This window comes from Lates calcarifer, linkage group LG21 (genome assembly GCF_001640805.2).
Source record: "Lates calcarifer isolate ASB-BC8 linkage group LG21, TLL_Latcal_v3, whole genome shotgun sequence".
NCBI lineage: Eukaryota > Metazoa > Chordata > Actinopteri > Centropomidae > Lates > Lates calcarifer.
The window spans coordinates 20,207,069-20,232,040 of NC_066853.1; the positions used below are offsets into that span (position 1 = coordinate 20,207,069).

General features: G+C 39.9%; 2 protein-coding genes across 2 annotated transcripts; both read right to left on the reverse strand.

Moving 5' to 3' along the window:
* Window positions 1–4,506: 4,506 nt before the first annotated feature.
* Window positions 4,507–11,869, reverse strand: treh (trehalase (brush-border membrane glycoprotein)). The gene is made up of 15 exons (XM_018665488.2): window positions 11,702–11,869; window positions 10,917–11,017; window positions 10,688–10,835; window positions 10,510–10,597; window positions 10,169–10,269; window positions 9,905–9,997; window positions 9,583–9,699; window positions 9,221–9,343; window positions 9,074–9,123; window positions 8,288–8,488; window positions 7,966–8,183; window positions 6,985–7,096; window positions 5,904–6,016; window positions 5,758–5,811; window positions 4,507–5,392 (listed from the first exon to the last, which is right to left on the reverse strand). Exons 1-15 carry the CDS (start codon window positions 11,779–11,781, stop codon window positions 5,255–5,257), a joined length of 1,737 nt encoding a protein of 578 aa, XP_018521004.1. The 5' UTR covers window positions 11,782–11,869; the 3' UTR covers window positions 4,507–5,254.
* Window positions 11,870–11,976: 107 nt separating this feature from the next.
* ddx6 (DEAD (Asp-Glu-Ala-Asp) box helicase 6) lies at window positions 11,977–24,608 on the reverse strand. Its single transcript, XM_018665489.2, has 14 exons — window positions 24,467–24,608; window positions 23,055–23,680; window positions 22,875–22,938; window positions 22,081–22,185; window positions 21,054–21,183; window positions 20,476–20,622; window positions 19,100–19,194; window positions 18,843–18,965; window positions 18,583–18,711; window positions 18,180–18,296; window positions 17,655–17,718; window positions 16,657–16,758; window positions 16,374–16,553; window positions 11,977–15,209 (listed from the first exon to the last, which is right to left on the reverse strand). Exons 2-13 carry the CDS (start codon window positions 23,249–23,251, stop codon window positions 16,378–16,380), a joined length of 1,449 nt encoding a protein of 482 aa, XP_018521005.1. The 5' UTR covers window positions 23,252–23,680; window positions 24,467–24,608; the 3' UTR covers window positions 11,977–15,209; window positions 16,374–16,377.
* Window positions 24,609–24,972: the final 364 nt, after the last annotated feature.

A 24,972-nucleotide genomic window follows, 5' to 3' on the forward strand; every position in this document is an offset into this window, starting at 1 on the left:
GATCTCCCACCATATGCCGCTCTATCCTTCCTACCTTTAGCATCCCACTTCTCTGCAATGGAATTAATATTTCACAGGCAGCTCCTCAGCCATTTTTCTTGCTGACGAATTGGAGGCGGAAAGAAAGTTTCCAACCAGCCACAGAACAATAAATATTAAAGTGTTTCCCTTGGAAGTTCTCCAATCCAGAGTTCCTTATGTACACTGTCAAACACGTGCTCTCATGCCATTTCTCTCTTTCCCTGTCTTACTCTCACTCCTTATCTATCCATCTATCCCTCCCATCTCATCTGCTGCACCATCTGTGCAGCTGTAATAAGCAGGACTCCTCATGTGCTCTCTTTCACTCCCTTGCTTTCTCTTCCCTCCTGATTCTGGCTCATCCACCTCTCCAGGCATGGCCTCCCCCGCCTGGCTGTTTGACTGACTTGTTTGCGTCCCACGATGGAAGCTACCATGCCGTCAGACTCGCTATGTGCAAAAAATGACTCAGATGCTTTTGTCACACACTATGTTCCTCCCATTGTGCAGCAAGTCCTGCCAGTTAACACAACGCTGCTTTCATCTTTCAGTGAAAGAATGCTGCAAGCGTAAATGCAATAACCTTACATGTGCTCTCTCTGTGGTATGTACAAGATGCCCAATCACTCTCAATTACTCCGACAAAACAAAACCATCTCCCTCTCATAGAGTATATAGCCCAATCTAACAATTCAAGTCTTCACCACCAACACATTATTGATCTGAGTCAGTCATCATACTGACATCCCACTCAGCCAGATAATGGAAAAATCAGTGTGACATATTGTGTGTGATTCTCTTGACTTATGGTTCAAGCACAACAAAACTGTCTTTGAAGACAAACTCAGAGTATATGATTAGTCTTTCCTTTAACAATGTTAAGTGTCTGGTAAAAGCCTGCCCCATAAGCAGGCAAACACACTGTGCCACACTGCAAATGCTGATAGGCTTTTGTGGTGTCCATACTGATTGTATGCCCACCAGAGTGAAATAGCATGACTGGGAAAACAAAGCATATTATCCAATACAACAAAGAGCTCTACTGCCTCACAGTGGCACATTTGGGCAACAGTGCTAAATAATTTGAATGAAAGGAAGGACATTTTAAGTGTTTATCCATTAGAGATGTCTGAGAAATGGGCTTGTCTAGCAGCTGTGCAATAAAAGTTTGTTGATGCCTTCCATTAATTTATTGAGACTTTCTATATTTTTCTGTAAAGCCCTGCCCAATTTAATTTTCTTATTTTAAGGTATATCCACTTGATTTCCAAATAAAATAGGATTCGAAGAAAATATGTTTTCAGGCGCTTTGGGGTATGTGAAAATGGCTTTTCTTTCTTATCAGCCTCTTACTTTGAGCGATATGATACAGCAAGTACACACTGCTTTCTGCCACAGTTAGAAAGTTTTGTTTATTTTTTGCTTTAATTGTGTTTTTGTCTGTCCTTCTCTCATTGGTTTGACGTGGCAGAGGCTCAGTCGGAAAAAAATGCAATACTACATACATCTGTTCACCAGTCAGGTTAGTTACATTTAGCGGTGGAGTTTTTGACTGATGAAGTCTTAATTAGTAAAGATATTCTTATGAATTTGTTGCATATTTTGTCATAAATACTAATAGAAAAATACTTAAGATTTAAACCCAAGTTTCCAGGGTCAACTATAACTTTAAATACAGACTGACGGACAGACTGACGTTTAGCCATTTATTCAAAACATGAAGACAGAACGTATCCAAAGCTGCACTTGGCAATACCATACAACAATAGGTAAGAGCCAACTTAAATCCTCACAAAAGGATATAAAACTTGTGAAGTGTATAAGCAAGGTGAACTGCCTTTCATGCAGTTTTTTCCCCTCTCAGTCTCAAGTTCAAAGGTGCAGATCAGCTGAGACAATATTATATTTTCTCTCACTGAGAACTCTTACTTCCATTAGATTGGATTTTAAAGTCTCCTCTTAAGCAGGAGAAATTCTATAGGAATGATTCCTCAGGAGTTATTGATTATAAAAAGCCTGATATCTCCGGACAGTGCAGAATCAATATTGCTAAGCTATCTCATATCTATCCATATAATGCCTCCAGTTAGCCAATCCTTCCAGTATAGAGGTTAAGGAGTTGGCCTAATCTCCAAACAATTTAACTGCTAGGCCAGGGACAAACCATTTTTTTTTTAGGAGGCCATGGTCATAATTAGTGAAATACATTACACAGGAAGGCAGGCGTGATCCCTCGTTATTGATCAGAGCATATTGAATGGGAGTCAGTGGTAGCTGAGGAACCATCTCTGGCTCTGTGATTCACCATCAGAGGACAGACAGAAAGACAGCCAGCCTCCCCTGCACGTCCCCACCGTGGTTCTTCACAGACTGCAGGGATGTGGGTGGGTGGGGAGGGGGATTATCCTGGCAGTGCGGAGCAGGGTTCCTGCAGCACCGCGCAGGACTCAGCGGCACCACGAGGACTCAGTGGATAATGAGCAGTCTTTGTGATGTGTGCTGCAGGGGCTAGTGAAGGCTGAGCCAGGGAACAGTAATGAAGCACAGGCCTCCATCTAAAGCCACACAGACATTCAGAGATATGAATTCTCCTCTATTATCCTCCATGCCTCCGTTTTTTTTCCTAATTTAACTGCTGTTTCACAACATCTCACATATTTCTGCTCATCATTCTGCATCTAATTCTCATTATGGAAATCAGGGAAAGCGTTGGACAGAATAGTATGTCTTTAACATGTGTAAGGCCAGAGGTGCATAAGGTAAAGACAACTTGTAGAGATACATCTAGAATCTTAAAGAGACAGATCAATTAAATAGTTTTTTTAAAAAATGAAAGAACTCCCCTGTCTTTAAAAACATTACTTCTAACATATTTTCTTGTCTATATAATAAATCTTGAGATTCTGGGTTTGATTAAAAATGTGAAGGACTCTAGACTAAAAAACAAGTTTGTATGTGCATGTTAGTTTGTATGCAGTGGCAGTTACTGGATGACTGGTGAGGACAAGACACCCTGACCTTTGCTTCCACAACAACATGTAATGCACTTGTCACTGCCGCTTTACAAGTCATGGGCCGCCCATGGAACGTGCTCCTCGAAATAACGTCCTCAGATTTACGTAATTAAATGCACACGCACGCCCACACACAAACACATCGCAGTTTCACCTCATCGCCACTTAAATGCTGGACAACTTCTTCCACACTTTCCGGCTCAATCTCATTAACTGAACACAATGCATTCCTGTTAGAACTGCATGGTAATGTGTGAGTTATCAAAAGGAGCAGGTTCTAGCTGAGTTACTGCTGTCAGCGAGGGATGAAAACATAATGATTGCTGCCTGCTGCCTAAACCTCTCCAAACACAGTACAACACACCCAGCTGCTACTGTATAGGTGTCACAGTTAAATGCGGGGAGTGAAAAAAAAATCAAAATGCCAGCGATATGACTTGTAGATGGAGGCTCACAATAGCACATTACTAGTGTGATCCGCAGGGTTGCATGGACTGCTGCACCTATTGGCCTTATGCCCATTTAAGTTGCACAGTCAATCTGTTGTGTGCACTCATGCTAAGGAGAGAGATGCAGTGAAATCCCTGCTTGTGTCTCGTATCTTCACCGCCAAGAGCCATCCAATTTCTTCTTTAAAGAATCAAATTTCTCATCACTGTTTTTTTTTTTTCTTCAACCATTTGAATATCTATATGGACTTAATTTCATGCTTGACCTGCATACCACCATAGATGTAAGCAGAAATGGCAGACAGAATGACCTCCTCGGGACAATCAGAAATGGCAAAAAATGTTGACTTGGCTTTGTTTCTTTTTAAATTAACAGTCCATTTGTTTGAGTTACAATGGTTTACAATACCTTCATAAAGCCCTGAGGATTTTTCCGCTCTGTGTGTTGTTAGAGTCTGAATTCAAATTGTAATAAATTCAAGTTATTGGTCATTTAAACACATGAACTTATCATCTCAAACATTTAATGTCAGAGGGGTTTAACTCTATAGCGCAACACTTCACAAAATTCAAAAAATTAGGTACAATAGTAAAATGTAACATTCACTAACTACCCCTCTGTATGGTATTTTTCATTGTCAGTGGCAGAGTCCCGCCAATCTCACACTGGATTCACATTTAGATTCACTAACAAATGCAAACAGGGATTCACACAAAACAATACATGCAATGCAATGCAGTGTCATTTCATCTCACTGATATCAGTCTCGCTGTTGTTCACTCTCTTTACACCATGTCAGAGGTGTATTAAGTTACCACTAATGCAAACCGAACATCCTACTGCTACTGCGTAAGATTAAAAGCTTACAACTGGAAGAAAATAGAATGGCTTTAAATTAGAAGCAGCTACAAGAAACACAATGTATTTTCCACCACAGAAATATTGTGCTTTCTGTTTTGTTGCTGTGTTTTGCAAATGGTCACCACTTAATAATATGTGTATTAATAAAAAGGAACAGAGATATTTTTAACATGCAATGTTTATTGAAAATGAGACTTTATGCCTGAAGAAGGACCATAACCAAAACATTGCATGTTAAATTAACGGTATGCAGGAACTCATTAATACACAGTATTTACCATGTGATGTTGTAGCACCAATGCCCTCTAAAATTCTTTGATTGACTTGTAAAAATTTGATAACAGTGTCTTGCAGACTTACATATAATAAAGACTGCTATATTTTTAACATCATTAATGCATTTCATTTCACATCTTATTTCTCACATGAGCTCATTGACAGTCCAACTCTACTTGCATGCAAATAGAGTGCATCACTGGGTATAGTACTGCTGTACAGTACAGTACAGAACAGCAATAAACTTTATAATTGAATTAGGTGAATAACTTTTTGTAATGTCGGTTCAATATCTGAGACAATTTAATGTTGTGATCCAAGCAGCAGCAGCGAGCACTAACAGCCTGCATGAATAGAGAGAGTCCAGAAGTGCCTAAATGATCTGCATCTTCTAATAACGCCAGAAATCACGTATCGCTAAGGATAAATACTAAATTATTAATCATAAGAATCAGTTATGCTCCTTCTGCAAATAAAAGCGATTCATATCATAAAGGATGTAGTAAAATATCAGATTTTTAGTATCATGTAGTGCTTGCCTGAAGTCTGTCAGTGGACAGGAGAGATGTAGTGCAGTGAAAGCACAAATAATAAAATCCAACCTCCCGTCAGGCTCTGTTGTCACCTCTGATTCACTGGAGCATGAGGGTGGCTGAGATGACCAGAGGCAGCAGGAGACCAGAAGACACACGTCCGCTTCTCGCTGTGAGGGTCTCCCCAAACTGATCCAGGAGCTGCAAGGCCACGCCATTGGTCCAACCAAAACCCAGCTACAGAAAGGGCGACACAGCAGAGCATAAGGGATGTTTTTAATTTTATTTAGAACATTAGAAAGGCAGCAAAACACAGCAATACTATCCAGCAATTAAAAATGTATATAAAAATAAAATTAGTGATTGATTAGTGCAGATGGAAACAGTAAGAAAGTGAAGAGCACATACCAAAAAAAAAAAAAGAAAAAAAAATGGCAACAAAGTGAGGAGGAGTGAGAATATGCGCATGAGCATGCAAATGTGTTCATGTTAAGAAGCAGAATTGAGGCAGGAAGAATTGACAGGGCTTTGCATGAAATTAGAGGGACTAGTGTGACTATAAGAACATTAGTTTTACACCATCAATGCATGAAAGGAAATACCTGAACTTCATATTCTCCTCCACCGCCAGGTTTGCCATCTCCGTTCACATCATACTGTCAGGAGGAAGAAAATTACAGATTCTGAGCCAGCTGTGTTATCACTGCGCAACACAAGCTCTGAAACGCTAAAACCCTGAAAGACTCACCTTTTCAAACATGGCATCATACTTCATGTACGCCAACCAGTTTGTCTTGATCCAACGCTGGGCCAAATCAAATGCTAGCTGTTTAGCATCCTCTGAAGGCAGTTTGGATAAACCTGGAAAAAAAAAAATAAGATTTCAATAATTAGACAATCCCAGGAAAGTCTTCTTAAATGTGAGGCTGCCCAAAGGGAAAGTATTAGAAGCAAGTCATTTTTGATTATGTTGGGTCTCTACTCCTGTAGATTGGATTCTGGATATTTGGTGAAGTCACGGCGCTGTGTGATTCCTGGTAATACACACATACAGTACACAATGATCACACAGGCCCAGAAAATAAGGAGTTTTCAGGGACAAAAATCACTGATCTCTCTGATCATGTGTCACACTTGCTAAAGACCAGACTAAAGGCAAAACGAGAGGCTGGCTACAATACAGACCTAGCAGAGCATCACGAGGGAGGATACTGAGTGTCTGTTGATGTCTGTGGGCAGTAGGATTTGAAGTCAAATACTAAATATGATGTCTTATGTAACTTGTCCTATTACCTTCTTTACTTTAGGGCACCCTGTGGAGCTTTTGACCACTTATTGCACTATGGAGCAATGTTTTTTATGGGTGGGCTTTGTGGGTGTTTGTACTGAGCACACACACAAGAAAAGGCAAGGGAGAAACAAAAAAGGATAACAATCCTGGTTTACAACACCAGGAAAGTTTTGCTTTTCATATGAGAAGGGAAATACATCTGTTAGACCTCAAAAATACACACAATGCATTTTGGTGAGAAATCACTGAATGTAAACATAGCTTTTGATTATTTAAAATGAAACTCAACTGGGCACCTTCAAGGATCTGGATGTAAACACCCTCAAACTAAACCTGAATGTCAATCATTTTTAAACTGTTTTGTTTCATTCAAATCCAATATGCTGGAGGACAAAAAAACAAAGCACTAACCTACACTACTGTGTTTTTCCAGTAAATATTATTCAAAGACAACCAAGGAATATGTTTAACAGTTGGTGAATCATCACTATGGGTTTCAGGAAATTCTCATGGTGGCATATAATTAATGGCTGCCTACCACTGATGAGCATGTGTTGTGAAGGAGGCCATGCGTTAGGATAGTCCCACTGCTGCCCAGACTCTCTCAGTGACGTCGGAACTCCGTTAGGGAACTGTAGAGCACCACTCCCCTGTACAGAGCAAGAGCAACCAGAGGAATATGCATGGATGAAACCTGTGTAGTCTGTGTGTGCCATCTGCTGGAGCAGATGAGCACTGTTCACAAAGCAAACTTGACATCCTGCTTAGAGTGGGCCAGGGAGGGTTCTTAGCTCAAAATACCGGTGGGGAAATAAAATGAGCAACAATCTCTCCTCCCTCAACAACTGTCAAGAAGCACTCCAGCGCAAAAATTTAAAGCCTAAACTGTTAGAGTGGAGCTGCAGTGGCCAGCAGAGGAGGTGACTCGTCATGTTGGGCAGCTGTGTGCAGGGGTGGATGTGTGCAGCTGTGTTGATATTTGTGGGGGGGAAATCATCCATCCTCACTCAACCATATCTGGATAAATGCAGGTTAAAGGGTTCTTTCATACAAATGGCATGAATACATAATTTCTGACTTAACCCTAATGATATCTAGCCCAACACTTCTTGGTAGTGAGGCATTTTGCTGCTGCCCTATTGCAAATTTTTTTTCACTGAAACCGCTTTCCACCGAAGACATAACCTGATGAAAACTATTCACATTCTGCTTTGTTATTCATCCAGAGACAGTAGAGCATTGTTTACGTAAAAAAACAAGGCACTGGTAAATTTTTTGACATGCAGTTTTCAGTGCGTGGATGTACCACAAAAAAATTCTATAAACTTCCAGTGTATTGGGGCGGAGGCAGAAATCTCAGACACAAATATCTCTCAAGATGTAGAAATGAAACTGAATCTGCTGTATGGTATCTGCATAGTTAGATACCATTAGAGGTAAGTGTGAAATAATTCCAATAACGTTCTTCCACATTTACCTAAGAATCAAGACCACAATGAAGCCTACACTGTCCACAAACCTTCAGATACTGCACTGCCTTCTCTGCCATCTCAGGCCGAGAATAGCACTGTGCCCAAACAGGTGCCAGGTTGGAGGGGTAAAACTCAGAGTGTTTCGAGTGCGTCATCATGTTGTAGTCAAACCAGGCTCCTCTCTCAGCATCCCACATCACAGACTCCATCGCCCCCTGTCTGCGGGCTGCAGCCTGGTCGTACGATGCAGCTGAGTCACCATCACCTGTCAGGGAACAGCACATCACAGTTACGTAACACCAGTTAGGAGCTAAATGCAGTGTGCAGACCAAAGTTATTTCCAAGGTCAAAGGCTGCTCGCTCACTCACCCAGTATCCTGTGAAACGAAGCAAGAGTCTTCTCGTTGAGGCACAGCAGAGCGTTGAGGTCAGTGGGCAGGATTTGACTGGTGCGGGTGTCTCTGAGGGTGCCGTTGTTGCGGCCGTCACCATCGATATACCAGCGGGATGTGAAGTCCCAGCCAGACTCTGCACCCGCTTTCAGATCCATCCACACTTGCTCTTTACGGTCTGAGGACAAGAGAAAACATGAAATCATTGGTAGAGACACACAAAAAAAACTGCATGTGACATTTTGTACATTCATTCATGTGTGTCTTGTTTCTTCAGTAGGTGTGGAAAAGTAAAATATGGAGCCTCTGAAGAACATGTTTATTTCAATTTTCTAACATCTTTCAAAATCTTTAGAGACAGAAAGTAAGTATCTCTTTGACAGTGGAGGAAATAACTTGATGACCTTGGCTATTTGTTATTAATAAAAAATGCATTCTCAAATAAAAGAGAACAACTATCAGAACTGAAAAAAAACATGTTTTAGTGTAAGAAAAATGTAACATTTTAGAGAACAAAAATAGAGCAAATCTGCTTTATACAGATGATCCTTGAATCCAGGAGAACATGTTCCACTTTCCTGCTGAGGAGCAATTATAAAATACAGCACATTCATTCCAGGACTGAGCACCCCATAGAGTTATCCTCTTTTTTTTTTCTTTTTTTTTTTTCCATGGAATGAAATAACCATAGCAGCATAATATTTCTTATGCTCATACACGGGGATTCTTTCAGCCAAGAATATGAGTACTAATAAGCCATTACCTTCAGTGAGTCCTTCAACTAATTCCAGATCATCTGTGTAGGATTCAGGTCTAAAAAGAACCAGAGATGTTAGTGTTAGTGCAGGTGGAGGCTTACCTGTGTTCTTCAGTCTGTTTTTATTATTCAGTAAATTTCTTTGAGACATACCTGGGCAAGCCCACCTGCACATGATACCGATTCAGTACATGCTTCGTCCCATTAATCGTCACAGCCATAGAGCGGTTCTGCATCCAAAAGCGGTACTCCTTCTCCAGAGCTGGTAAAGCTGCTCTAAACCATGAGAGTTTGCACAGACAGCAGGAAGCGATGTTTCAGTTCAGACTGGTTTTCACTCTTTAATATCATTATGCACAAAAGTCGGGGTAAAACAAAACACTAGAAGCACAAAGAGACATGGGCACTGTGGTTTTGATCTTCAATATGCCTTTTTTTCTAATCTGGGAGAGATATGAGGCAGCTGAAGAATGATAATGTGTCTGGCAGGACATCAGCTCAGGCCTAAATATCACCTGAGGAAATCTTTATCCTTGGTTACTTGATAGTAGCTCTCCACCATTTGAGTGAGGAATGGAGGCTGACTGCGCCTCTCATAGTAAATCCGCCCACCATTTGGAATGAAGCCATATCTGCAGGAGAGTGATAGAAAAAGATCATTTATTCGCAAAATCTTGAAATCCCCCCAAGTGCTCCATTTCCAGAGTGTACAGCTTGGGTTGCTAAATGACTTATTATTCAAAATGAGTGTGCTGAACTACCTGCAGCAAACTGGATGTTTTAATTTTTCTTTTTTTTTTTGGTACTATAAAAGATGAAAGGTGCTTTAAGTCTCACCTGTTGACAAGGTAGAGGAAGTTTTGAATCATCCCGTAGGCCGTGTCTGTCATCTCTGACAGCAGGAGCCCGTTGATGACCCAGTAGGAGTCCCTGTTGGGCACAGAGCAGTTCGCTGTCACTGTCTGCAGATGGCACCTAGGTGGGCTCTGAGCAGAGACCCCTTGCTGGGACTGGCTGTGATCTCTCCTCACTCTGACCTGGTGAGACTCTCTGACTGTCAGACAGCTCAGTCTGAGCGACAGGTTTCATCTCTCTACTCACCAGTAGTAGAGTTCCCTGAAGCGCCCCCCTGGCACAACAAAAGGATGCGGAGTGTATATCTGCGAGTAGAGCTCTGGGTGATCTTTAACACTGGCACGGATCTGGAAGAGAGAAGGTATTTAATTTAAACCCCTTGGACTCACTATGCATTTAAATGGGAAGATGCTGCAACAGGGACATGAATTTGAAAGTTCTGCAAAAAACAATTACATTTACTAAAGCCCAGGATGACATATTCAAATTGCTTGTCATGTCTAACCAACAGCCCCAAACTCAAAGATATTCAGTTTGCTGTACTTTTGTTTTAAAGTGACTTGGTGAGCTCTACTCATTATCACCACCTTTCTGCCGAGAGGCTTCCACAGGTTATGTATCTTTCCAGCCCAGTCACGTAGCTTTTGGTCTGCTATTCGTCCCAGGAACTTTGGCCTGCATGTAGGAGTCAACTCATGTCAGCCATGCAAAATTTAAAAATACACCATGATCTGAGTGCAAGTCCTCAAAATAACTGGATCTCACTTGTCATGCCAATCTGGTGGTGTCCATGTGTCAAACTCTGTCCCTGGCTTCTCAAAGTACGCATCGAGAAACTCCCGCAGCTTGGCAGGTGGGACGATGAAGTGTGGACTTTTACTTGAAAGGTTGTGAAAAGCCAACAAAACATCATCTGTGAGGACAAGACACAGAAGAGTTACAGAGGCAACATAATGATGGACTTATAAAATAAATAAATAAATCATTGGCTTACCTGGCTTTGCCTTCAGCTTCATGTCAACAAAGTACTTATCATCATCAAACAGTTTAGCTGTCTGTACCTGATGCAAGATGGATCCATTACAGTATATTTCACTGAAAGTAAGAGTTGTGAATTATTAAACAAGTATCATAAATGCCATATTCCTATTAGTGCACTGCATCTGCAGGGAAGCAATAAAACCATATCAACTGTCTAAAAATATGCAGGTGAGGGCAAAGGTCTGCTGACAACTTAATATCTGCTAAGGGAGAGAATCATACAAGTATTATGAAAAACTTCTGTTCTCTGGCTACAGTGGGTGGTGGATTCAATATAAAAAAAAAAAAAATCCCCTTTTATGGGTTCCGCAGCAGTATAAGCCTGATGTTATCCCACAAACGTTTTGCTAAACGAGAGCAGAGCAACAGAAAGCTACCAAGACAACAGTCTTGCATTTCAGTACAACTTCCTGTTTTTTAGCACTTTCAAACACACTACGTATGTAGGAAACTCATGAGTCATATGGCAAACAGTGAACATTCACTATTGCAGCAGTTAAAAACTAAACAAAGCAAAGTTAACACTAAACAGATGGTGCTATATTGAAAAATACAGACAAAAAGAGAGAGACAAAGAGATGTGTTTTTGATGAGCTGGTCAGTTTTACAGCTATAAATTAACAGGGAACATTCTCATGGAATCCACAGAGGATCAAAATCAGGAAGCTGTCTCAGTTCAGGTTGTCCTCAACAGAGAAACCTTTTATGGAAAAAAACACTTTAAATTGTTTATCTTACCTGTCACATGGTGGTGGAAACACACTCTTTACACTGGCCAAAAGTGCAAATGAAAAGCAAAATACGATCAATCTATGCATTTTCAGCTATAAACTGAAGTGACACAAGAGCACAAGTAAAACCACAATCTTAGAACGTGGTCCGAGAACTGCCTCCAGGTCATGGTTTATATTAAGACATGAGTGAAACAGCAGGGACATACTGACACCTAGCTTTGAAGGAACTAACAAGACACTGCAGTGGAAGGCAAAGAAAACATAACAGTTGAGACAGAATAAATTTCAGTGAGCTTTATTTTCAACAAAACGTCCCCAATAATATTCATGACATTCTTAAACTTAAGTCAGTTGTAAAATTAGCTTCACTGAAAAATCTGCCAATTAGGTAATGTCCAAATTTCCAACAAATAATAAAAAAAATGAACTCAGACTTTAAATTCTTCACTTAAATTTGGATACTTATTAAATAAGGTGTACTCCACTTGAACATTTCATTTGAAAAAAAAAAAAAGAAAAAGAATCCAAATCTAAGGGCAACTTTTTCAAACTTTTTTATACCCATCATCATAACTTTGGATCGTTACATCATGTCATCCTGTTTTTATATTAATGCCCAAAGGCTCCTCCCCATTTTACTGATGCATCTGTTTTGAGAGAAATTCCTTGAGGACTATCCTATCCTCCTCGACAGATTAGTGATGGCATGGCCAATTTGTACACAAATCTGTGTCATCGTAAATGTATCACAACTATCAAGAGAGGATGAACACATGCATCAGGGCAGCAAGTGCACTAATTTAACCACCCCACAATTTTAAAAAGACCTTGAAGAATGAGACAATTTGGTTACACAAACTATCCAATTAGTCACCCAATCTAGGGCAAGATGCTCTTGTCTCAGTCTTTAAGGTTCTCAATGACAGCCACTGGCAGTAAAGCAGCATCCAATCAAAGGCAGCTATGCACCGCATCTTGAAGGGCTGTTGATTTTAGCCTTGAAAGCATTTGCTGTGGTGCTTAGTGCCAGTGGGCTGACAAAAACAGACAGCTGCCAAGTGCCTGTACAATTAGATCCCTGTTCACTCAACTAATGCGTAATTAATTTGGATATTTTTAACAAACAGAGCCCTCCCACCCCAAAAAAATAACAATCATTCAAAACAGCCAAATTAGATGTGCAAGTATTTCGAGGGACTACGACAGAATTAAGAGAACAGGGATCACAGTCCTAACCAATGAGAAATAAAAGGGTAATCTTTAACTAATCAACACTGTCACACTGTTTTCTTTTTAAAAGAGCTTAAAGTAAATGTGCAATTACATTCTCATTGATTAGAAAAGTCAAGAGAGCATCTCACCATGATAAAGGGAACCTCATTTGCAAAAAGGTTCTGGCTGAACACACAAATGATCAGAGTACCTTGATGCAAATTGAGGCTGTCATGTCACATAAAAATGCAAAAACAAAACCCAAAATATGTAACCCAAGCCCAAAATATCAAAGCAATACAGGGCAGGAAAAAAAAGCCAGAAACTCAGTCTGAGGTGCCCAGGTTTTTTTTCTTTTTTAAACAAGCAGTCCGACTAACAGTAATTTTGTAATCCTTCATGCCCATTCCCCCTCTGTGCCAATTTTTTTTTCCAAATGTTCTGCACCAATATACACTTCTCTCCCCTTTGGGCATCATGAGTGTACAAAAAGCAGTGCAGTCAGTGTTATTGCCTGAACCCATCTCTGTGCATTAAGTGCAGCCCAACCTGCTCAGGTTGTTTCTAAGCGAAGCGTCTTTTGTTAGCTGGTTTTAGGAAAGCCAGCTAACTTGCAAAGCACAGAGAATGAATTCCTGCTACATTTTAGGTCAGATGGTTCGTTTTGATGCATTTGGCCAACATTCTTCAAAAAGGGGGGGAAATAAAACCACTGCATCCTACCCAACATTTGTGAAGTGATGTAGCTGTGCTTAAAGAGCACAAATCAACGTAACAGCTAATACCTCCCCCAGAAAACTAATTCTCTGCCAATTCAGCTGCACTGCAGCGAGTAGTACTACTACTTGATAGGATAATATTTTCTCTTCCAATAACAACACTCACTATAACTGGAGATCTTACGAGTGTGTCTCAAGAGTCAGTTTCACAAGTTAAGGCTGGTGACAACAAAGAATTCATTACTCAAATGCACAAGCTTAACAAAGCCATCTGTCTAGACTGAACACTTGTTAACACTGGTAGCAGGAGAATGAGGGCAAAAGTTTAAACAATCTTTGTCTAAGTGCAGCCTTGAAGAATTGCACTAGCCATCAAATTTGGAGGGGCTAAAAGATTATCAGTGATGAACTCTGCCTCCAAAAACATTTCATGCACAAGGTCATTTAAATGTTTTAGGTTCTAATAAATTCTGCAATTTAAAATTATAAATAATGTCACAGGCCAATATTGCAGATCAAACAAACTGACAGTTAAGGAAACAGTCTCCAGTGCTAACAAGAGAAGGAGGGGGAAAAAGCTTTGCAGTTTGTCAGCCAGCCTTTTGAACTTGTTTAAAACAATCTTAAAATGAAGGTATATACACAAGGTGTGTGGTGCGCCCCACGTCTGCTGCGCATCTCGCAGAATTAAGTATGGCCATCCATAGGAAGGTGAAACACAGGTCAAAAAAGAAAAAAGCGTTCCCTCCAATTAAACTCCACCAAAACAGGAATCCTCATGACTCATGGTGTTGAGAGGCTGCTTATTCATTTTTAGTGTTCTGATGCTGAAGACAGAGGAAAGGGCCTGGGTCTTTTAGAAGCACAAGCTTCTTCACAAGCAACTAGACAGTCTGGCTGTCTCTTGGAAAAAATCCAGCATCTCTGTCCATGGAAAATCCAAGTTTGTCCTCATTTATCAGCCAGACTTAAGTGCAGCTAAGCCAGCAAAAAGACAATTCAGACAAGCCTCCCTCCTAATCATCTCCATTCCTTGCAAACGGATGACCCAAACAAAAACAGTTATGCATCCACCTGTGTGGTCAGACATTAAATTAGTGTAACAACTTTTCAATTAGGTGAATGTAAGTGTGTGGTATGAAGTGAGCAAGATGGAGGATAATGAAGGGTTATTACTTTAGAACGAGTTGAACTGCTTGTTAAGGCACTTTGATACAAATCGGTTAAAACTTCCAAAATAAAACATGGAGAATGGAGGGTGTCATACAGGGGTCTGTCGGTGCTGGCTTTGTGTCATTGGTGGATATGAATCGTCACAATGTGCATTAATATTCTCAACTTGGTCCCATGCTTTCCTCCCGGTGCTTATGTCTTCAGATGTGGTGGTGCAGCACAGAGCCCTATAAAAAGGCAAATGAGTTCTTCCGAAACGCGTCCGATCAAAATACACATTCCTTATGGTGGCATCCAAAAAAGGAAGACAGACAGAAACTGTACATAAAAAAAAAAATCCAAGATGGGGCAGGGGGGCAGGTGGGGGATGAAAAAAAAGGTACCTAGGGGAATGGAGGATGGACTGATCTGGGGAGAGAGAGAGAGAAGAGTAACATTAAGTTAGACCCAACTATTTAAGTAAGTTACTCAAGCCCCATTTTCATTACAATGCCTTATTTTTGTATCACAGATCAGTTTGAACGCAAGAAAAACTGAAGCCTTGTCACAGCACAGTGACAGTTTTAGAACAGATGGAGTTATTTTCTCAATTTCCTCATCTTTCCTGCCATCACTGTAGAGTGCCTTTGTCATTTTTAAAAAGGTAACACACCTTTCTCTAAGGGAATGTTTTTATTTGGCACAGGAGGAAAATGACTACCTACACTAATAATGACTTAATTACATTAAGTTGTGCCAATAAAGCGGGGGGGCATTACCAAAAGATAATCAGGCCGATTATCGAAATTCGAAATTCCCCCTCCCGATTAAAAGTCCGCAAAGGCCCGATTATTGGTTGGTTCTAATGATTATCTTGCCAGTGTGAGGTGTGTTAAGACGGATTTTACCCTCCCCAATCTGCTCCGTTTAATAAATATTTAACATGTTCCATATTTACGACCAAAAATCCTGTTGTGTGGAGTACACAGAGGAGAGCCGAACACACACTCAGTAGATTGTCACGTGGAACAGGGTATTAGCCAATCAGGAAGCAAGCCGTTTGAACGGAAGCACAAAAAAAAAAAGGGGGGGGGGGCATCATCGTCCGCCATGTTTATTTACTCTAAAGTCGCATTTGATCGTGCAAGATTTTGAGTTTTGAGAGTCCAGATTCTGGTTGTCTGTGAACAGAATCTGTTTGTGTGTGTGGTGTGCCATGTTGGTCTTCTCGTTGCACACCACACACACAATAAGCTATATATAACTATGAAATCTGACAATATTTGTCATCAAGTGTGTGGTCTCTCACATTTTCTAAATCGGGTAAGATTTTAAAAGTCTTTTAGTGTGTGCCGGGCTTAAGTTATACCAGTGACCCAGCATGCCCAGTAATGGAGCATTGGCACAGCAAAATGTAATGCTAACTATTTAGCAGTCTAATGACAAAAGCTTTTATTCTGGCCTGTGTGTCAAAATGGTTACACTGACATCAAAAGACAGGCGTGGGAAACAGAAAAGCACTTAAATCATCCTGGATTTATCCTGAAAAAGTAAGTACTTGTGTGTATTGCTACTCTGTGTGTCTATACTCACTGGCTCATGGCTTGACTTCTTCACCACTCTCACTGTGGTACTCCGCCACATATAGGCTCTTGTCAATGATACCAGGGATGGGCTTGATCTCTGTTCCAAGCTGCTCCTCAATCCCTTTCAGGTTGAAGCGGTCATCGTAGGTGATGAGGTTGATGGCTAGACCCAAGTGTCCAAAGCGGCCTGGATTTTAAAAAAGTAAGTTATTCTATCATTATTATTATTATTTTCTAATGAATAACCATTAATAAGAGCGAACAGCAACAAAACCGGTATGGGCTCTTACCAGATCTACCAATGCGATGAAGGTATGTTTCTCCCAGCTTGGGAAAGTCAAAATTGATCACAACATTCACAGCTTGAATGTCAATTCCTCTTGTGAAGAGGTCTAGGGAAAACAAAACAAGAACTCAAAACCTATGCCAACATATCATACAATTTGACCAAAATGTTAATTATCTGCAGAATAATAATTGTCAGAAGAAATGCAGTAGCTTATTACAACCCACATAAGTCACTACAAACAGAAATTAAAAAAAAAACAAACAATAAAACAGAGTTGTGTTGCCACAACAGCAAAGAACGTGGACACACTGGTGGAGCGAGTAAGTCTTTGTGTACATGTATTGTCACAATTATGCAGAGTATGAGTCTCACTTTCGTTTCACTTTCTTATAACTCTCATAATCCTGTAATGATACTAAAACCCTCCATTTACAAAAACCAAGGCCAATAGGACTCTAAACATACGGTGTGGTGTGCTCCCACAGGCAACACTGGCCTACTGTGAACATACTGGATTTGTGGCAACTAGATCTTGTTTAGATCTCTGTGCCATCTTCAGCCTCACATTTCATCATCTTTCTCCATGTCCTCCTTGAGTCTTGTTAATTTGTCTTTCGTCTCTGCCATTAAGTTTCAACAAGTATTTCTATTTTCTGCAGGCAATGAGCTGAGGAGGAGTCAATTCAGTGTCGTGTTTTATACTAAACAAATGCTACATTTGATAGTTCATACACATTGTGTTAAAGAATCTGAGTGAGCTGTAGTCTGATTGAAACAGGCTTGATATTCAAATCACTCTAAGCTCAAACTGTTAGTGAAGTTTCAAAATATGAGCAGTGAGAAACACCACTTTCTCCACATGAAAATAAAGGGTTTTGGTGGTGCAGCACAAATCTGGTGGTGATAATGAACAGACACTAACAATAACTGCCTGTTGTCCAGAATATTTCAGAATTCTTCTTGTAAAAGCAGATGTACATGTACATGACTACCACTTACCAGTGCAGACAAGATTCCGACACAGGCCATTTCTGAAGTCATGGAACACTCTGTTGCGATGTTCCTGAAGAGCAAAAAAGAGCAAGGTGCATTTAGCAGCCACTACATCTACTTCACATAAAGACATACAGCAGCATGTAATGTTATTGTAAAAGCTGCAAAACTAGGCCGTAAGGTGAATACATTTGTCTAAGATGCAATATGTAAGAGTAGATGAGAAATAACACAGGACAGTCCAAAAGCTCTTGTTTGTTCATGTTCAGTTACCCCAGAGTCAACACAGCTTTCTCATCAGGAAAAAAAAAAAAAAACCTGTTGGAATGGCACCAGTATTCCAAAAATAGAGCACTGGTGTGAACTGTAGCTGCAAATCAAATAAAGGCACACGTATGTCTACTCCATGCACCTCTTTACTGCACACTGAAAGTAATAGTAGCAGGTGCTCTGGCATGCATCCATTGCCACCTGTGTATTTTGGTCTTAAGCTGGTAAACAAGTATTTCTGAGGAAGTGCTTTGAGCTGACCTGTCTCATCTTGGCATGAATGTAGAAACATGAATAACCAAGCTGGGAGATCTTCTTGGCAAGGAGCTCCACTCTCTGAGAGGAGTTGCAGAAGATTATAGACTGGTTGATCTGGAGCTGAAAAAGAGAATATCAACAGTTGCAAATCACTGAAATCACTGCTTCACATGTGAGGGTTCCAGCTATTTGTTCCAAGTATCCTAATAATAAGCATTAATAATGCCAAATCTAATGTTACAGCTCAAAAATACTGTTCAGACCGCAGTATTGATGACATCATTCCTGCAGAGACTTTGCATTAAAAGCCTGCAATATGCTTGGCCTTTTACAGTGCTCTTTTCATGACACAGCTGACCTTAGTTAATTAAAACGGCATCACAAAGTGCACAATGGCAACACTTACCCTGGAAAACAAGGTGTTAAGGCAATGGACTTTTTGCCTTTCAGTTACATAAGCGTAATACTGAGTCACACCCTTCAGTGTAAGCTCCTCCATTAGGTTGATCTCGTAGGGTTTCTGCAAGTGGGCATTCTACAACGTAGGTAAAAAACAAGAGCTGTCATATTCTGGTTGTGTCACACATTATAAGAAGGTAATTTTGTTTATAGGCTAATGGAAAATAGTGACAAAAGTGATAAAATTAAAATAAGAGAAAAATGTACCATAAACTTCTGCACACTGAGAGGGAAGGTTGCAGAATAAAGCAGAATCTGCCTCTGTTTGGGCAGAAAGCCCAGTATCTCCTCCATCATGACCACAAAGTCCTGAGACAGGAGTTTGTCAGCCTGTTGACCAAAGGGACGGGGGGGGGCATATTAAGAGTTGTCTTAAGTGACTCCTTAAATTTTAATCACACTGGTTGATTTAGAGAAAGCAATACAAGTCAAACAGAACAAAAAAACTGAACAATTTAACTCACTTCATCCAGAACAATCATCTGCACTTGATTGACCTTGGCCACTCCTTTCTTGATGAGGTCTAAAATCCTCCCAGGAGTGGCAATGACCACATGTACTTTAAAAAAATAAAAACAGTGGTGAAAAAATAAACACACACAAGATTTGCATTAAAGAATAGCAGCGTTATTATCTTCAGTACAGCATTATGAATGTAAAGAACCATATCTATCATATTAGCAGTATTCAACCACTAAAAAAACAGTACAGTATAGAAAGCTTATTATTTACTTTACTTATTATTTGACAAATGTCACTCTACCAGAGAACATTGTGTTTTGATTGGCTGCCATATTCCAGTCATCAGCACCTCTTGCATGCCAAAAATTTAGCTGTGCAACCAGAGATATTAGAATAAAATAAAACTGTAGCATATGATAGACAGATATAAGGACACATCTCACCATGGCGTTTCCTGATACTCAAGAACAACAGTGTAGTCAGTTAGGCACTTATAAGAGCCTAGAACAAGAGGAAACTAACAGCTGCCTCATTGTGGTTTTTTTTAATATGACCATTAAGTTATAGTCAAGTCAAGTCAAATTTTATTTATATAGCGCCAATTCACAACAGAAGTTATCTAGAGGCACTGTACATATAGAGCAGGTCTAGACCATACTCTTTATCTTATAAAATATACAGAGAGAAACCCAACAGATCCCACCATGAGCAAGCACTAGGCGACTGTGGCAAGGAAAAACTTCCTTTTAAGAGGCAGAAACCTCGAGCAGAACCGGACTCAGGGTGGGCGGCCATCTGCCTCGACCAGTTGGGTTTAGACAGACAGAGGGGGGTGGGGGATGGGGTAATAATAATAATAGAATAAGCAATTGCTTCTTGAAAAATTGAGCCAGCAACTATCCAACCAAAAGGGAGCCCCTTCATTATCTGTGTTAGACACTGACAAGATCAGACACAGACTTTCCAGACTCTAGAGCTAATACAAGAGCCACACGAACACCTGGCCTCAAAATATATCTACTGTATGTGTATAACTGTAGTCTTCTGCACAGACCTCAGTGCAGGGCACAGATATGAAACAGAGAATTCTACTTCTGCCTTCATTTCACAGGAAGCACTAGGAATGTTTTTATTGAACAGAGCAGATGGGGATTTCCGTTTGTTTGCGCTGAATATTAATTAACAATCACGCAATGCAGACATGCATTTAGTCTGCCAAACAGGATGGTTTAGACTGAGCTTAAATACCAACATTAATATTTTGGTCTTTCAAGTCATTCAAGATAAATATCAACACAGTATTTAGTGTGAAGACAAACACAGCAATCATGTATTTCAACATAAGGGGGACAAAATTTCAGGAAAATGTGAGACTTACCCGTTTCATCAAGTCTCATGATGTCATCACGTAGGTTGGTTCCACCTGTGGTTGCCATCACCTTCACTCCACCCATGTGTTTGCTAACCTGGATACATATTTGGCTTACTTGTAGAGCCAGTTCTCTGGTGGGCACTATGACCACAGCTGGAAAGACAAACACACATCCTTGTCAGCATTCACACATTTATTAAACATGAGCCAGCTTAGTCTTAATCTTGACACATGAACAAAGCTTTTCCAAACCACTGGAAACAACAAAGCAGAAACTACACCTGATGCATCACACACAATTCTACAAAAGACACCCTGATCAGTGTTGTGCTTTTACTTAGATATTACATACAGTGCCAACTGTTTTACACAATAGATGATCATTCAATTGATGTTCAGATACTCTCTTTAGCCCTATTTGAATATAATCCTACAAACAGGGCTACAACCAACAGTTAACTTTCATTATGGATTGATCATAAAGCCATTCAGTCTATTATCACAGAAGGTTAAGAAATCTAGGTGAGTGTCATTTCTCAGACAATTGCTGTGAGTAAACTGTGGCAGAAAACTAGCTCTCTCACCTTGTATGCAGTCCTTCTTCAGGTCAATGCGTTCAAGTAAGGGAATGAGGTAGGCTCCACTCTTTCCCGTGCCATTCTTGGCTCTAGCCAAAATATCCCTTCCAGACAGTGCAATGGGAATGCTTTCCTCCTGTGCAAAAAGCAATAATAGATTAATACACAAGATGACTTTGTATGACTGGATGCACATTTTTGGCACCTACAAATTTATCTACTCTTACAATATATATTGAAAGATTTTATGAAAAGGTGTGGTCACTTAAATAACACGCAGATTGACTGCATGAAAACCATGTTATTTTAAAGTCACAGCTCTTTGGTTTGGGAATCGAGAGCAAGCGGATGTGGACAGACAGTATTTATTCTATGTAATTCAGAGTGACTCTCAGATTTATCAGAGAAGTGTGGGGAATTGAAGCTGTACTTAAGCACATGCTTACAATGATAAAGCTTGGATGTTGATCTTGTGCAGGTATAATGTTGACCATGCTCACCAACATTGTTTAACATTTGAACAGATACAGCTGTGGCTGATGGGAAATTCATTAGTTTTGCAGGCATTTGGTTATTATGGGGCAAAATATAATTTTACCTGATGATCGCTCTGCAGGCAAAGTTAGGTATCACCACAGTGACTACAATTATAATTTGTGCTGATCCAACTAGACACCGATTTATTTCACAGAAAAAGCAAACCTTAAACTAGACACAGGATCATCAATTCTATTTCATGAAATATTTCCGTAACACATCATATGCCATTTAATGTAGTGTTACAAATTGAGACAACCAAAAAGTGGTAGACTGCACTTATTTTGAGTGTTTTATTAATCTAAGTATTCATATGGTTTTAATTTAGCACCAAAAGACCAATTTGATTAAGTGTCAAAGTTTAGGCACTGGAATGGCTGCCAGGATGTTTCAAATACACCCAACCAATCATCAAACTATGCACTTCCTTAAGATCAAAGACAACTTTATGTTCAGCTTTCAAAGAGGATAAAATCTGAGCTGTATCTGAAACTACCTGAATTGGAGATGGCTTTTCCCAGCCCATCTCAAAGATTCCCATTAGCAGCTCCCTCTTTAGGCAATAATCTTCAAACTCATTGCCTTTTGTTGCAGTCACATCCTATAATGATCATAAAAATGACAGTAAATTAATCAACATTTAGTTCATAAGATGTAAACAGATCATGAGCTTATAAATTAATGACTGACTGATTGATAAATTATTCCTGCTATAAATGAAAAGGAAGGAACCTTTAAAAAAAAAAAGGTCCAAAGCTCCAATTTCATAAGTTTTAGTAGCTCAAGTCTCATATTTTGTGAGTCTCGGCCTAACAAAAAATATAGAAATAAAATGCTAAAAGCTAAAATCTGTATATTGCTCAGTAGATTAGCAAGTTTCTCTACAGCTTGAGCAGAGACAATGTTAACACTTGCCTGACCACTGCAACGATTCCAATATAGATAGAAACTTCTATTATAAAGTTTCTATTACCATGACTATGAGTATGTCAGTACTGGTATGACTATGCTTCAAAAATATGCCTTATAAAAAAGAACTCTGGAGCACAATAGCAAATATTTGGTTACCACATAATAGTTAACAGTGCAAGACATTCTTTAAAAACAAAAAAAGGCAAAGGTATTGTCATTCAACTTAAATGCTTAAAGAAATGCTTAAAGAACACTTAGTGTGAAAAAAGAATAACGGTAACATAACCAGCAGAAGAACCACTCAAAAGCACAAGTAAGAGAGGTATCTGCAGATGTATGAATTTCACACCAATAACAGGAGGACTGTTTTGTACAAACCGAAGTTTTCATCCTCATGTCCTTTGGGGGTAATTTCAAATTTTTCTTCCAGTCATCTCCAGGTCTGTGGAAAACAAAAATCTTGTAAGCAAAAGCATGAAGAGCAGACAATATTAATTGTGACAATGTGCAGAAATTAGCATGTCCAAATTCTTGGATTTCTAGTACCAGATAACTTACTTGATGACAGCGTTAGTTGTAGGGGCTGGCTGGGAATTACCATTGTTGATTGTGCCTTTCATCTGGTTAAGTTGCTGTTGCTGAGGGCCTCCTCCACCTCCACCTGGTGCTCCAGCAGGCTTCACCGAGCCTCTGAGCTGTCCATTCTGATTAGACAAGCCCAAAATCACTGGGTTCTCTGTCCTGGCGGTACTCATGTTTACGTAGCTTAACCTCTCTGTTCCAATAGCAATGAAACCTCTTTACAGTCTCTGAATGAAGTGAGTCCACTCTGCTAGGAGCCTTCAAACCTTAAGATTCTCCTTCCCTCTTTAGACTTTTACTTTTAAGACAATTATCTAAACGTTAAGTGTCCAAATCTTCTGCCTCAGCAGGTTCTTCAACGGTATGGTTTCTCAGACATCAAGTGTCAAGAAACAAATTCCTCTTTTCAATTTTTAGAAGACTGCTAAGCATAGATTCCTTTAGCAAATTAGGGCTTCGCATAGGTGTAATCTGCCAATGTTATCTGGAATAGAAGACACCAGGAGTGCTTCAGAAGCTTTCAAGAAGTGGCTGACTGTTCAGCTAGCCATCTTATTTAGCTTAACTGAGCCGCCGCGTCCTTACTCAGGTTTTCTCCAACCCTGAAACATGAAAGACAAAACATTAGAAACCCCATATCCGACGAAAAAATAACAACTGAATGAAGCTGTCAGGCACAAGGCATTATGCTGTATTTGGAGGGTAGGGAGACGTATTAAGTCAACACTTAGCTGATCAATAGCTGTAACAGTAGATAGCTGGCCTACGTCAAAAGTTAGCCGACACAGCGGTGGGTGTTAGTGTTATTTCGTTAACCTTTGCTAACAATGTGGGAACAGCGTCGATACACAAACATTCAAACATATCCGTCAATAACTATCCTATTACCCCATATCGTGCCATATGAGAAGTCTAGCACATAAATACCCAAATACCTGACTGACCAGGAGCTCATTATGTTCATTTAATCCAAACTAACTAGAAGGCAACTAAAGCTACCATTCCGCTAACGACCGACATCTGGCTAACTAGCACATGAAGCTTTAGCTTCATGCTAATGTTGTGCTGTGTCGGTAATCGACGCTACAATACCGGATTCCGACTATCTGAATTAGGTCGGTACGTTATGACGACAGTGCCAACAATACTTGACGCATTCTCCAAGGTTAATTTACAATCAAATTTAAATATTCTCCGCCAACTAATACCAGCTATCCCAGCCGCTTCGGCTGCCGTGTCAGGTCTGCTAGCAAGCTATGATGAACTGGCTAACGACGGCGAAATAACATTAACAGTTAACGCTAACTGAAAAAGTCACCATAAAATAATGGAATATTTGGTTAAGAACTAACTACAAGTAGAAATAGTTCACATGTGCATGCATTTACCTCGGATAACTGAGATAACCGGTTCCCTATGTGGTGTTTAAAAGGTGTAATCAATTTTAGCTGACTACGAGAGACTCTTGTCAACCAGCCGTTCAAGATGGCTTCCACTCGTATTTGAACCCGCCCCCCATCCAGCTAATCAGCTGATTTCATTTCAAATCAAGGTTTTACCTCAAATTATACTTTGAAGCTGTCTTAATTTACATTATCCACTACACTACATTTATCCAGCCCGAGTCTTTGTTAGCATTATGTACCATTAGTATTCTCGTTGACTCAAATCTATTCAGTTTTAAGTTGCTTGAATAGTTCAATTAGTAAGTGAATATAATATGGTAACCCGGAATAACTCCCTAAAATGTTGTGCTCTGTGGAAATGATGGCACACAAACTTTTTTTTTTTATTTATATTGCTACAAGCTTCAACAGAACCCTCTGCCCCCACCCCGTTATCTGTTGTTGAGTACACGGGATTTTAAATGCTCATGCTGTATTTGTCTGGATAC